Raw genomic sequence first — 15,927 nt, forward strand, 5'->3', positions numbered from 1 at the left:
GCTTGGTTGCTACTTAGAAGGCGTTTCATCATTTAGTTCCAAATGCTAGAACTCATGCCTATTTCATTCAAAGCATGCTATTGATTTGCATAACACATATTCAAAATGAAGTTGTGTAGTGACCACCAAAGCCAAATTGCCGTGCCCCTATTTCATTATGTGTTTAAGTTTAACCCCGTTGAGCCTTGTTAAGCCTATGTTCTTTGTTAACCCACACTATCCTTACCTAGCCTAGTGTTAGGACCATCCATACCCTTGTTCTTGAAGCATAGTAAAGCATGACTTAAAAGGAACTCCTTTTTTATCAATGTATTGCAGAAAGCAAGTGGGGGGGGGGGGGAGTGATTCTTGTGTGTGTGTGTGTGTGTCAAAGTCCTTGATAAGGCACAGGTAGAAAAGAAGAAGAAGAAGAAAAAAAAAAAACAAAAAAAGAATTGAAAAAAAAGAGTATGAAAAAGAGCTCTAAAGTGTTGTTTGTTAAAGAAAGGGTTAAAAACATTGAATTCGGCCCTAAGTGTTGCATAAATCTTCCCTTTGTAATTAAAAGTTGATTCTGCATTCTAAAGTGATTTCCAAGTGTCTATTTCATTACTTTGCTTGCTATCGCTTTAAGAACGTTTGTTATCCCTATCCTTTCTTTGTTAGCCATTACCCCCAAGCCCTGTTACAACCCTTGACTTCAATCTTGAGTGTTGTGTGTTTCAATTTGTGGAGTTCGAAATTGGTATGAGCATATGGTGTCACTGGTTCTCGCATCTAAGTAGTAGCATTCCATTCATGAGATCATATCTAAACATGCTTAATAACTCCAGAAAATTGCTTTCTTTGTTATAACATATGTGAGTCCTAATCTTTCGTGTTACATCAATCTTCTCACATATAACTAGTGTAGGGTGTGTAGTCAGACAATGTGTGTGAAAATAGAGAGTATCTTGTAAGGAATTGAGCAAATTCTCTAAGGCATGTTACTACATTCAAAACATTGTTTTAATTGGTTAATTGTGAACTAATAAGTAGTGACTGTGATTAAGTTTGTGCTCAAGTGTGAAGATAACCAAAAATCTGTGGGAATGATGATTTTTAACATGTCATGTGCATTGGAAATCCCTGAGGCAAATGTTGGAAGGTTAGGTTGTGTTTTGTTTGTTTTGTTTCGTTTTGTTTCTTTTGTTTTGCTCGAGGACTAGCAAAAGCTAAGTGTGAGGGAATTTGATAGGAGCATATTTATGCAACTTAGTTAGCTTGTTTCTTGGCATTTACTTAGTTTAATTCTAGTTATTTTAGTACTTTAAGCTATTTTCGTGTGTTTGTAGGTTCAAATAACAAAGTTAGCAACAGAGTGCTATTTGGAGCATTTTTGGGCCAAGATTGGATAGTGCAAGCATGGAGACATGAGGATGGACGTTTTTGAAGATTAGAAGGCTAGAAATCAGCATGTGTGTGGGCAAGTGTGTTGACCTACAACTACAAACATCCATCCACTACACCCATTACATCCACTCATTACCAAACATCCACCCACTACACCCATTACATCCACTCATTACCACAACACTCACCCACTACACCCATTACATCCACTCATTACCAAACATCCATCCACTACACCCATTACATCCACTCATTACCAAATACTCATCCTCTCCCTAGCCTATAAATACATCCATCATTCACCATAACAAAAAAAGATTAGAAAAGATCCATCAAAACACACTACATTCACATCTCACAACTCCATACACTTACACTTTCATTTCCCTTTCCTTGCCGTGACCTTCATCCAACCTAAACACATTCAGCCATTCCCTTCCATATATCCATATGCATCCATCAAACCACACCTTGTGCCGCAACAAAGAGAAGAAGGAGGACCCTTGGACGTGCTTGCCATTCAAGTTGGATTGTTGGAGCGTTTTTAGGTGTTTTCATTCTTTGTTTTCAATGTCTAAATTTGTTTATCTTTGCTTTGTGAGTATGAGGAACTAAACCCCCCTTAGCAAGGGGGGAATTCGAAACCATGTTCATGCTTGCAATATGATTTGATTACTTTCAGTTGTGATTGCATAAGTTGTGAATTCAATTTGTTTAACTGCTTGATTGATAACTTATTCGTGTATGTTTATTAAGAGTGCACACTTAGTTTGCATGCATGAATATGATGCTAGAGTATAAGGGAGTTTCACCTAATAGTTACAAACTTATATTCACAAGTAGTGGAGGTCGCTTATAAACGATCGCGTTAAATGAATTCTTGGCAGGAGTTTCATGCTCATCATAGTAATGAATGCCTCGTCAATACTTATAGTTTTCATGATGCTTAAAGATCTTTGATTGTATCTTTATTGTGTTGTTCATGTAAATGACTTTTGAAGAATGCTTTGAATTGTTGTATGCGCTTTCCCATCCAATTCAATAACTTAAGGAGAACTTGAAGGTTAATTTAAGCAGACCTAATTAATCTGGGGTGTTTAGTTTCATGATTTATCGAAAGAACAACTGAAAATTGGTTTATGTGCAAGTGTGTCATGTGTGGAGAAGAACCCTCTAGCTAGCCCATCATCCATAGTTTACCCAAATTCGTCCAAAATCTGTTTTAGTTTACAATGTGTTTGTTTTGTTTTCAAATTCGTCAAAAGCAAATCCCCCTTTACTTTAAAGTGTTTATTAGTCAAAATCTGTTTTGATTTGTGTTTTTAAGTGTCTTGAGTCAAGTTAGAACCTAATTTCATCCAAAACCATCCCTAGAGTCAGTTTAGAGTCTAATTCATTGTTTTAAGCTGTTTTGAGTCTTTTAAACTAGTTTTGAGTCTTTTTAGTTTGTATTGCATCTTTTGAGTCTAGTTTGGTGTTTTAAACTTAATTTTACGTTTTTAAGTCAGTTTCAAGTGTTTTAGCAATCCCTCATAATCCCCGGCCTAGAACGATCCATACTTACATTCTTTACTACAATTGACAACAAGAGGGTTTAATTTGTGTGCTTATATATTTCGCATCAATCTATAAGTGGCTATTGTGTGTTTTTGGGACCAAATTTAGTGGCTTGGAGTGCTAAGAAACAGAACACAGTGGCTCGGTCATCAATTGAGGCTGAGTACAGGTCACTTGCAAACACTGCTGCAGAAATTTCGTGGGTTTGCAAGATACTTTCTGATATTTCATTCCCCCTTCTTCGTACACCTGTTATATTATGTGATAACAAGAGTGCCATTGCACTAGCTTTCAATCTAGTCTTTCATGCTCGCATAAAGCATGTTGAGATTGACTATCACTTTATCTGCGAGAAAGTTCTTTTGGGCTAGTTTGATGTTCAACATGTTAGTACATTGTCATAGATTGCTGATATTTTTACTAAGTCTCTACCTGCTGATCGGTTTCTCTCTCTGACTGACAAGCTTTCAGTTCAATCCTCTCCCTTCAGCTTGAGGGGGTGTGTTAGGAGTACTGTAGGTTCACATAGTTACCAAAGGTGTACAACACCATATTAGTTTTAGTCTGTGTGGGTCAGTTAGGGGAATGCTAAAATAGTTAGCTTTGGTATTTATGTATAAATACTTCATGTACAGAGAATGGTGATATAATGAAAATCATTTTCACAATTCTCTTTCTCTCTCTACATTCTCTCTCTCTCTCTCTCTCTAATCTCTCTCTTTCTCCAAGATTCAGTTTTCTTATTCACTAAGATTGTACTTTCTATAAATGACACACAAGGGAACGGAGAAGCTCCAAATACTTTGGGTGGAGGCCCAAGGCTTGGGATTTGATTTATCATAGTTAACTTCTATTACGAAGTCCGTCCAAGGCACAAGTTTAGTTTTGGAGACGATTTCATAGTTGCAAACAAGCAAGGAGGGTTTGAAGGACCGCAAGAACAGGCTGCATTGCCAACTAACAACACTTACAATCCAACTATTTGAAGTTGACAAGGAGCTTGCTGCTGTGGATAAAATAATTTAGGGTAAATTACATTTTACCCCTTTAGGTTTGGGGTTGATTTCAACTTCTTACAACATCTTCAAAACATTTCAATTTCATACATTTACTGATCATGTTATTTCAATTTCATATATCCCTTACAAATTTCGTTAGGTAAACCGTTAAGTGATGACGTGGCAACTATGAGATCCACATTTGTACTGACGTGGCTGTCAAATTAGTGCCACGTGGAAAAAATAATAATTTTTTATGCATTTAATATATAATAATTTACCCTATTTAAAAAAAAAAAAATGAAACCCATCCAAAAAACCTAATCCCTTTCCTCCATTCTCTTCACCTCCCCTCCCATCCAAAAAACCCACCCCACCCCCACATCCCCCGCATCCCCCCAACCCCACCCCACCCAAAACCCTAGATTATTTTCAAAACAGTAGGGTAGCACTTCCCCATGGTCAAACATCCAAAATAGTTAAACCATCCGAAAAATATCAGATCAGAATTCCAAACCGGCTGATAATTGATAATCCGACACTCAATTGGCTCAATCGGAGTTGATTTTCCGGCGGATTGACATTCGGACAAAAAACAACAAAAATCGGAATCAGAATCGGAAAACAGTGTCGTTTTGGTATGCGAGAGAGATTGTACCTTCAAAGCTTCTTGTTGGTTGGTGAGTGAAATGTAAACCCTAGCAGCAGCAGCGATGGAGTATCATGGGGAGAGTACAAAACCCAAAAAAACCCAGATTATTTGTACCCAAAACCCAGATTTTTCGATTGATTAGAAATAATTTGGGTTTTTTGGGGTTTTGGATGGGGTGAGGGGGTTGCAGGGGAGGTGGGGGTGGGGTGGGTTTTTTGGATGGGAGGGGAGGTTAAGAGAGTGGAGGAGAGGGAGAAGGTGTCAGGGAAGATGGGTTTCAGTTTTTTATTTTTTATTTTTTTTAAATAGGGTAAATTATTATATTTTAAATGCATAAAAAATTATTTTTTTGCCACGTGGCACAAATGTGGATCCCATAATTGCCACGTTATCACTTAACGGTTTACCTAACGGATTTTCTAACGGATGTATGAAATTGAAATAAAATGATAAGTAAATGTATGAAATTGAAATATTTTAAAGATGTTGTAAAAAGTTGAAATCGACTCCAAACCTAAGGGGGTAAAAATGTAATTTACCTAATAATTTAGCATGGTAACCAAAGGTTTGATCAGTTTCTATATACTGGCTTGTGAATGCTAATTAGCTGATTTAGACAAGGGTAATTAGTGTAGTTTTGTGTTCTAAAACTTCATTGTTGAGAGGATTCTGTGCAAGAATACTAAAATAGGGTAGACCGTAGATAAAGTGGCTTCTTGAACATTTATGTTTATTTTCGAGCATTTTGAAGGTGAACTAATTTTAAGTGGACGTATTCAGTCGTGATTTTATATAATTTAAAGAAGTTTATAAAAGTTTAGATGTATTCAATCCTGTCATTTTATGCAATCCATTGAAGAACAAGACACTCTACATCTTCACTCACTTATCCATTTATTCAAATAATTAGCAGTAACACAAAAAAGAAAATGCAATTTTTGCCATTAATTTGCATACACAGAAGTGGACCTTCACCACTCCCAATGGACTTATAAGTGCAATTGTTGTGATATTTTGAATGTAGGGCTGGGTGGTTAGCATAGTTCCTCCTTTTTATTAGAGCAAGTGGAGATCTAAAGCTCGTTTGGATGTACTTTTAAAATGATTGAAAGCGTTTTTTGTGAAAAAACTTTTGGAAACAATCCTTAGTAAAAATGCTAGTAAATTCTGGAAAAGTACTTAAAGTGCTTTATGAAAGAAGCACATACCTAGTCTTCTTGTAGAAAGCACTTAAAGTGTTTTTGGAATCCAAAAATATTTTCTCTAAAAGTACTTTCAATCATTTTAAAAGCACATCTAAGCGAGCCCCTAGCCAAGAGGAATTTAGCCCTTTTTTCCTTTTTTTTGTTGTTGTTCATTGTTCATATTAATTTTGTTCTACAAGCTTCCTATGGCTTAAGCATTGAACTCATTCATTTTTTTTCAAAAGATATATAGGTGTTTTGGGACAGGTAATTTAAAGTTAGACTCTCACTTATGTTTTGTACTTTTGCGTGTCTCTCTTTGTTTCTCTAAACTTTTTCTATTTTTTAATTTTTATTTTTTGAGAGGAAACGACAGCGATTTTATTCATATCAAGAAGAAGGTATACAATCTTCAAAGAGGATATCTTGGATTATATTCGAAGGTTCCTTAAACCAATGAAAATTAGAAGGAAAGACTAAGGTTAACTTGGCCAATCTATGAGCCGCACCATTGGCAGAACGAGGAATGTGGCAAATTTTAGAGGAACCAAAGCCCTGCAGACTCTCCCGGACGTCATCCACCACCAAATACATAGAGGAAGACCCCCTCCTCAAGCTCCCAACTCCCTGAACAACTTGCAAAGCATCAGTCTTTGGGAGAATACTTTGAAAATCACGTTGCATAGCCCAACAAAGACATTTTCGAGCAATCAACAGTTCAACCGTATAAGGGTAATTAACGTGAGATACTTGGCGAACGAAACCTCCAGCATAGCTACTGGCTTCGTCACGGAATACCATGCCAATCCCCCCATTTCAGTAGCAGCACAAAAAATGCCATCAACATTGATTTTAAACCAACTAGTGGGAGGAGGAGACCATCGGGAAGTCAAGTGTAGAGACCGAGGTTGCGATGTAGGTTGGGCTTTGGTAAAGGCATCCAATTGAAGATTTGTGGAGTAGCTAACTAGAGCCAGATTCTCGAGCTTACCATCCCATAACAAGGCATTCCTGACGCGCCAAATTGAATGAATTAGCATCAAGAATAAATTACAAAGAGTGGGAGAAAGAGAACCAATAACCGCAAAAAACCAATCCCAAATGGAGGAGTATGCCAAAGGTTTCTGGCCGAAATTCATGTTGGAGAAGAACATTGCTCAGGCAAATGGACAAGCACTAAACACATGTAGCGCTGACTCTGAAGAGGAACTACACAAAACACAAATATTGTCCACCGCCACCCCTTTTTTCTCCAAGTTTGAACGAGTAGGTAGAATATTGAGACAAGCCTTCCAAACACATATTTTGACCTTTCCTAGGACCAAGGCTCTCCAGATTTTGTTCTAGATAGAGGTCTCAAGTGTGCTTTGATTGGATGGGGAGGCAAGATCACGTAAAGAGATGGCAACCTTATAGGCACTTTTGACAGAGAACAACCCCTTAGAATCATAATGCCACATTAGATGATTCAAAGGTAATCTGCCACTTAATGAGATTGAGAGGATCCATGCTGCCTCACAAGGAGGAAATAAAGAGCTAATGAGATTAGTGTTCCAAATGGCCGACTCTGGGATAATCAATGAGGACACCCATTCCACATCACAACTTGCAGGGGGAGGAGAGAAAGGCCTAAAAATGTGAGGTCAATCAAGCCATCTGTCATGCCAAATATGGATAGAACATTCGTCCCTACCCTCCACCGAGAACCACACTCCAAGATAGAACGAGCTTCCAGAATGCCTCTCTAGCAAGCTGATGGAGCCACTCCCAATGGTGCATTCCAGAATGTGTTGTGCGGAAAGTATTTGGCTTTGAGAAAGTGAGATGTTAGAGAGCTTGGGTTTTGGAGAAGATGCCAGCCTTGCTTAGTAAGAAGAGCAATGATAACTCATATATTTAATGCATTTATACCATCAATTTCTGGTCTCTTTGTGATGTTTTTGAGTTAAATTGGTTGCATTTTAGATTATTTTGTGTTAGTGTGCAGTTACATGTACCTTAGGATTATTTTGAAGGCAAAAGAAGAGAAAACATACCATTTTTGGAGCTGACCCTTATTCAAATGTGGAGAGAAGTTTAATGGCCTATTTTGAAGCCCAAATAAAGCTGTTACTTGTTTTGAAGTCCAAATAAAGAATCCAAAGTGAATTTGGCTAGTTAGAAGACCAAGAGCAGAATGTGAAATGAATTGGAATATCTAGCCTGATTTAAAGGAGCCAAATAAGAAAAAACGTTCAAAACCTTGGCATAATGGTTGGGATCACCTTGCAATCAACTGCAGCCTCATTTAGCATATAAATAATAGGGTTTCAGATCACGTTTACATAAGCCCCCTTGGGGTCGCCCAGAGCTCTCTCTCTTTCTTTTTTTCTTATCTTTCTTTGGCCTTTCATCCACAAACAAAACCTTATTTCCCTTCACCATCCGTTGCCATCGAAGAAACCACGTTGTCGCGCTGTTCTTGGAGAAGTTCAACATAAGAATTGTTTTAAGGGGGTTTCTTCTATGAACTTTAGTTTCACTCATGTTGTTCTTGATATTTATATATTTTGTAATCATGTTGTGTAATTAAGTTCATTGTTGGGGATTTAACTGTAGCCTTGCAAAACTGCTATTTGTTATTAAGTTAAAGTATTCAAATTACCAATCTATGTTCTTGTTTTATTCATTGATTTTATAGTTTAATTTGTTTACTAATCTTAATGTTTGATCACCATTAGGGCTGCTTATGAATTATTTGATCAAGGTTATAGTACACATCATACTTAATCTTAGTAGACATGTGAATGATTGAAGAAACTGTTATGCATACATCTTGCCATGTGATTTCTTTGGTTCTTTGAAGTTTTCTTATTCTTAATGGATTCTTATTTGGTAATCTAAGTTGAACATTACAACTAGGTTGCAGATTAGGAGTACTTGATCTCAACCACACATCAAATGGATGTTCATAAATGAGCAAAATGAACCCTAGTTGTAAATTGGAGAGTTGATTGCATTTTGACTTAATTTTCATGGAATTGACTTGTAATGGTGAAATTAGTATCCCTAGTTCCATTCCCATCGTTTCTGAATCATTCTATTATTCATATTTGCATTCCCTTGCATTTTAAGTTACTTTACTTTTCAAATCAAAATCCAATCTCAATTTGTTAGTTTCATTGTTTAGTTAGGGTTTACATAAATTAGTAATTCGTAGAGGTCTAATAAGTCCCTGTGGTTCGACCCCCTTACATGTGCCACTATACTATCCTTATATTTGCACTTGAAAGAAACACAACAAGCAACATTAAACTCATAGAGCGAACGGAAGCCAAGACCACCCTCATTTTTCGGATGACACGTATTATCCCACAAGAGAAAATGAATGCATCGGGAGGATTCACCCTCATTCTGTTTACTTTCTCTTATATTTATCAATAATGCAAAAAATATGTCATGCCTTAGTTATAGTTTACTGAAAAACATATGCTAGAATTTTTTTTATGGACATACTAGAGATTTTGTTTCTTTTTGTCTAACAACATTGTTAATTGTCTTCATATGTTCATATCAATTTCTTATGTTTTTTGTTACACCATAGGTTCAATAGCAATGACGTAGGCGGTTTTGCTATACAAATATGTTTTTTGTTGCACCATAGGTTGAAACATGAAGTTTAAAGACACATTTAAACCTAATTGTGCAAACATTCATAAAATTTTGTCTTGATGCATGTTTATATTGAAGTAGTAAAAATTTGTTATCTTCAGTCTTGACGAATTTGTAGTTATAAAAAAGATAAACACCTTTAATTAAAGACCAAAGCCGCGCACACCCACGAGGTGGAGGGAGTTTGGCAAATGGATAAGTCAGTTTCTCTGAAAAAGAGAGAGAGTTTAGGGTTTGGTTGCATAGTGAAAGCTTACCATAATTTAGTGGAGAATGCAATATTTATAGAGACCGACCACGTGTGTAGGGTGTGCCTTGACATGTGTTGGCATCCGATTGGCCAAGGTAAGTCATCCGTTGGGTGGATGATGAAAGAATTGTTCTGAAGATGTTATTTAGTTAGATAATATCTTAGGATTATCTTGTAATATCGTTGATTGGATATGATTGTGATTACTTACTCGATGAGGTTGATCTCCAATTAGGAAAGCATAAAGATAAAATTTAGTAACTAATCACATCTTTAATACATTTGACTTTTTTCCTTGCCATGAGTTGGGGAGCTTGATGAGGTTGTAATTAGTTGATCAGACCTTCAAGGATGTTGAACTACGTAAATTAAATGTGGTCTTGGCTATTTAATCAAGCCATTCTCATATTTCGGGAGGGTAAAAGTCCACATGTTAGCTCTAGGTTTTTTCAAATTATTTTCACAGTAAAAAGAAAAAAGATTTGTGTGCCGCATATAGCATGCCATAATATAAAAAAATGGTTTTTAACTTTAATCCTTGAAAAAGATTGAAATTTGATAAAAACCTTGTGTTAGATTACATATTGGTTATAATCTCTTGATGCGTCCTTAATTCAAACTAATTAATGTGTATTTTATTCAACGTCTCCCATTAAATATTTTTATTTATTAATATACGCATTTAATTTATTTTTTGGCCGAAAAAAGTTTTTTTAATTTATTAATTTTATTGAACATTCTTCAAACTTAAAAGACTCAATTAATGGCCACTAGTACTACGGTCTAGTGGTATTCCTCCTCACTGATTAGTGAGAGGTCTTAGGTTCAGCTCTCGCCAAAGGCGACTTTTGAACCAATTTATGCTAGCCCATTGTGAGGCTAAGCCCACCCCCCCTTCCCTTAGTGTAGATAATATCGATTTGTTCAAAAAAAAAAAAAAAGACTCAATTAATGTACCTAAATGTATGTATCAAAATGTATTATATTAAATTAATGTACCTAAATGTTAGTACTGAAATATATTATATTAAATCAATGTACCTAAATATGTATACCGAAATACATATATTAAAATGTATTAAATGATTTAATATACCTAAATGAAGAAGACAAAGTGTCACATCCCAGCCTGGGCCCCCACCACATCCCAGGCTCGACTTCGCCGTAGCACGATATTGTCCGCCTTGGGCCCCAACTACGCCCTCACGGTTTTGTTTCTGGGAACTCACACGAGAACTTTTCAATGGGCCACCCATCATGGAATTGCTCTCGCACGAACTCGCTTAACTTTGGAGTTTCGATGGAACTCGAAGCCAGTGAACTCCCAAAAGGCCTTGTGCTAGGTAAAGATGAGAATATACATATAAGACTTATAGGATCCACTCCCCTAGGCGATGTGGGATCTTACACATAGTATATCGAAATATATTGTACAACAAAATATATTAAGTTTTTTTTTTTGTCAAAGAAAATATATTATGATGAATGAAATGAAAACTATAATTATAATGAAAGAAAATTAATACATTAAAATTAGAAAGAAAAAGAAAAATAATTAAAACATCAAAATATAATTAATAAATGAGGTAATTAATGTATCAAGGGACTAAAATTAGATTTTGATCTTACTCATGGTTTTAGTCTAAAAGTTATCTTTGCCATGGATTAAAATGAAGTTTTCTATATAAAAAGAGATATTTTAACGCGCAGGAACACGTGGAGAAATGTTAGTTTTAATATAAAATCTATCGATTAAAATAATGGCTGTTGAATTTCTTATTGGATCCTTTTTTATTTCTCCCATAATCTAAATACCACTTCCCAAAATAATCTAATTCCTCTAAAATGGAAATTGAATTTTATTTTTCTTTTGTTGTGTGGCCTATTCTGGTTTGATTGGTCCTTGTTTAGTAAACAGAGGAATATTCTGTAATTGAAATTCTTTGTTTTGATTATAACTACAGATTAGTAAACATGCAATTAATCATACCAATTAGTAAAAAAGAGTATTTGTGCTCCAGTAAAAAAATGCGACACAGTGCTCTAAATTAACACATAATTTGTAACAAAAAAAAAATTTAGACTAAATACATACTATTTTGTATTCTTTAGTGGGGAGTTTTGGCATTTCATTGGCAAAAAAAACAAACAATAAAAGAGTGAAGGGTCACTAATAATCAAATAATAAAAAAGAGAAAAATAATGGAAAATGATTCTATCTCATCAAATCTAATCTAGTGGCATGTGAGAGAGAGAACACCAGAATCACTTAAAACGGTTAAACCCAAAACCAAAACTCCAGTACGGTTCTATTTTGGCGGTACTGATAAACCTTCCTTTCCTCTCCTCTCCTCTCCCCAATTGAAACAAACCAGCCAAACCCTTTCAATTTCCAGCCCCTTCAACTCTCTCTCTCCCCTCTCTCTCTCTCTCTCTAGAAAGAAAGAAGAGATGGAAGAAGAGGGCATTGGGTTGGTTCTGGGAAGAGCCACAGAGCTGAGATTGAAGATCAGCAACTGCATCCACAAAGCAAATCACCCACCACCCAAGAGAGAAAATGGATTCCACGCCGACGGCGAAGCAGCAGACAAAGTAGCAGAAGAAAACGAAGAAGAGGAAGTGGAAGAGGAAGAGGCACATAAGCTTTTCAACATCTGCGACGCCCTCGAATCCCTTGAGAACCAGCTCTCTTCCTTACAGGTTTGTTTTCCGCCTCTAAACCCAATTTTCTTGATTGAGTTTTCTTTAGGGAGGGAGAAAGATTACAAAAAAAAAAAACCCTAATTTTTGCTGCACTAGAATGTCATTTGCGATTGGGTAGCTTAAAGTTTGAAACTTTACATTTTTCATGTATGTAATTATTGTAGTATGCCGTGTTCAATGCTTGAGTTTAGGGTTTAATTTCTTTCCATGTTGGTTTATACATGAACTATTTCTGAATGCTAAATTGCTGTTGTTTCGGTTTGTTTAAGAAAAACAATTACATCAAAAAGAGGGATGGGGGGTGTCGTTTCATGTACAGAATGCTCGAAAGATGTGTCTCACTGGTAGGATACCGATACCCCAATCGATATATGAAATATATTATTGCTCACACAAATGAACCACGGAGTTGAGGATGAAGTGGGTTCCCTCATTCTGGTACCGTAAGGCATGTTTGTCGTTGGTTACAGCAGTGCTCAGCCTATTCTTAGGTGATGCAGGGCTTACTGGGGCTGAGCCCTTGTCTGTGCTTGCACACACCATTCGTTATCCATCAATGGAAATTAAATACGTGGCTGAGTTTGTGTACCCATCTATGGGAACTTTTATTTGCTAATTATTTGCATTTTCATGTTAATGTTTAGAAATTGAAAATTAAGAAATGGCATCACCTCCTATATCAGGTCTCGTAATGAAACTTACATCCTATGAAATCACTGAGTGTTGTGCATGCACAGGTTTTAAATTTGTGAAACTGCAGAAGACTTTGCAAGTACCGTGTAATTGGGGCTTAACTTTTGTTTGTGGGGGGGGAAGAGATAAAAAAAAAAACCCTAATTTAACTGCACTTGTTTGTCAGATGCAATTGGGGCTTAACTTTTAAATCTTTAGTGTCATTTATGTGTATATATGTGTCTCCTAGTTTGCTCTGTTAAATGGGGCGGCTTATGCTTGACTTTGGATTTAATTTCTTTCATAAAACTGTTACTTGGGCATTATTTATTAGGATCTTTAACAGTCTTCATCTTTGCACCATCACCTCCTATAACAGGTTGGGTAGGATGTAAGTTTGAGATAACTGAGGCTGCATTTGTCACATAGGATTGGCTTGGTTAGGATACTCACTAGATTCGAAGAATATGGAAGGAAAAAATGCATGACAACTTCCAAATGTTGTCAAAGTTGAAGGTAGAAGATAGAGTAGTCATGAAAGAATATTATCCCCTTTAAATCCCCAAAAAATGGAAGGATTAGAAGGGTTGACTTTCCTTCATGAGTACTCATCTTCTACCTTCAACAGGGACAATACGTGGAAGTTTCCATCCATTTCTTCCTTTAAAATCTAGCGAATTATTTTAGGAAAGTTGCATGTGCAGAAATCTACTTGTAAATCACATATGACGTGAAGAAAATGTGTTTTGTTTTTTAAGCCTAAGCAAAACATAATGTCAATGTCATCATCGAATTGCTAAGCAAATTTTTGCATCACGTAATGGCCATAGCGAACAAAATAGAAGTCAACCTCCCATCGAAGTTTTTCTTCTCCTTGTGTTGAACCCATTGGAGGCAAAATGAAAGAATTGAAGGAATCAGATAATTGAAGTTGAAATCATCAATATGTTTATTGATACTCCTTATATAGGCATACAAAACACTAAGATAACTAAGCCCAAAAAGTAGATCATTAGTATTCTTTCCTCGAAAGATCAATCATCAAGGCTTTAGATATTTTACACAACTCTATTAGAGAGAAGCCCAATGATTCAAGGAACCAATGATTTCAAAATACAAAACTTTTACAGAACCCAATACCTATAGTTGGCTAGAAAGGCTGGACTTGTGGTTCATTGAACTTCCATGCAAATGAACTACATGCTTGTCATTTTTGTGCTCACATTAAATTCCAGAGAATTCCTTCTTGAGTCTGAGACATACTGTTATACATATTGTCAAACCCTTTTATGAGGATGAATGAATTGAAATCTTTTGTCAGCTCTGGTGAGTGATTTTCACCCGCTAGTATTATTTTCAACCGTACTGATGCATTACACAAATTATTTGCTTGACATAAATTATTCTGAGTGTCTACATTCCATCTGTTGCTAAGCACTTCTGATCGAATTCTTATTGATGTCCAAGTGTTAACATGATTTTATCATATTAATCATTTTTAATTAGTGATTGGTTGCCCTTTCCAGGGAAACCATACTGCCGGTGAGTTCATCATAATGTTTTTGATTTATAATAAGAGCTATATTAGTCAAGAATGAACCTGTTTTATGTCTTGGGAAAGTGACACCTTGGATTCACCTATTATTGGAATTTTGAAAATATTTGAACATTTTAATGTTTGTGGAAAACGATTTTATAATATAGGTTTTGAATTTTGTTTTATTTTATTTTCAGGCTTTGCAACAGCAGCAAACGTATGAAAGGGAAGTTGCCCTTTCTGAGATTGAAAGCAGCCGCAAGATGCTACTGGACAAACTTAAAGAGTACAAAGGGGAGGAATTAGAAGTGTTACGTGAGGCTTCTGCTTTTGCAGGTGAAACAGTAGAGCACAACAATGATCTTTTGCTTCCTCCATATCCAAGCCGCTCTCCACACACTCTCTCTGTAGAAAATGGCTATTTACCACCTGCACACAAGTCGCCACGAAATGGGATAAGCTCTGGTGATCCGACAAATGGAGCGAAGAAGAATTTGAGCGAGACAGATAAGATGCAAAGTGGATCCAAAAACTCAAAAGGGTTGGGATTTTTCTTAAGCACTGCAGCCAAGACCTTGCTTACTATTGTTGGTGTGGCATCTGTATTAAGCCTTTCTGGTTGTGGGCCTAAACTTGTGAGAAGTAATGCCATTTTCAAAATATCCGGTCTTTCTCAGCAACCACAAACTAAAGAACAGAGATCAACCATTGAATGCCCCCCTGGGAGAGTCCTTGTGGTGGAAGATGGGAAAGGGCGATGCGTTGTGAAAGAGAGAGTTGAAGTTCCCTTCTCTTCAGTTGTTGCAAGACCAGATGTAAACTATGGGTGCGGTTAAACGTTTCCTCCTTCCATCTTTTTGTATATGTTGTTTCGTTGTCATAAGCTGTAATAGAGATCTGATCTCTAATGATCCGAGCTGTCCTAATCTTTCACGAGTAGTGCTTCCTAAGCATAGAAGTAGTTCAGGGTATTTGGAGGGTGCTTGGTTCTGGCCGAACTTTTTTAAAATGTACAGTGGAAAATCTGCTGTTTTAAGATCCAATGATTGCAGCGTCAAGTCTCGAGTCTGATTGTTTAATTAGATAATGGTGGAGTAACGAAACCCAACTTCGATTTTGCTTACTGAAATTTGTTCTGGGTTCATCCGTTCTGTGTGATGTTCCGTATGGAGTTGCTGTCTGTGTGATGCTCCGTATGGAGTTGTGATTGGTTACCTTCTGTGAGCTTAAACCTTTGAGGTTTCTATTATGAACTGCAGACGTTCTTTTACTAGCATTACTCGTCCCCACCAATCTCGACTAATAGTTGCCATGAGAAGGTGGATGGAAGTGGGTATTGCTATCCCCCAGTC

At 36.5% G+C, this 15,927-nt stretch overlaps 1 protein-coding gene across 1 annotated transcript; it reads left to right on the forward strand.

The window, feature by feature from the left end:
• Nucleotides 1-11,867: 11,867 nt before the first annotated feature.
• Nucleotides 11,868-15,719, forward strand: LOC103449805 (plastid division protein PDV2-like). Its single transcript, XM_008389122.4, has 2 exons — nucleotides 11,868-12,363; nucleotides 14,773-15,719. Exons 1-2 carry the CDS (start codon nucleotides 12,115-12,117, stop codon nucleotides 15,409-15,411), a joined length of 888 nt encoding a protein of 295 aa, XP_008387344.1. The 5' UTR covers nucleotides 11,868-12,114; the 3' UTR covers nucleotides 15,412-15,719.
• Nucleotides 15,720-15,927: the final 208 nt, after the last annotated feature.

This window comes from Malus domestica, chromosome 10 (genome assembly GCF_042453785.1).
Source record: "Malus domestica chromosome 10, GDT2T_hap1".
Taxonomy (NCBI): domain Eukaryota; kingdom Viridiplantae; phylum Streptophyta; class Magnoliopsida; order Rosales; family Rosaceae; genus Malus; species Malus domestica.

Excerpts from the sequence above, each read along its gene's own strand:
- LOC103449805 (XM_008389122.4), top strand. The coding sequence starts at position 12,115 with ATGGAAGAAGAGGGCATTGGGTTGGTTCTGGGAAGAGCCACAGAGCTG. Across the intron at positions 12,364-14,772 it reads ACCAGCTCTCTTCCTTACAG|GCTTTGCAACAGCAGCAAAC; the intron begins GTTTGTTTTCCG and ends TTTTATTTTCAG.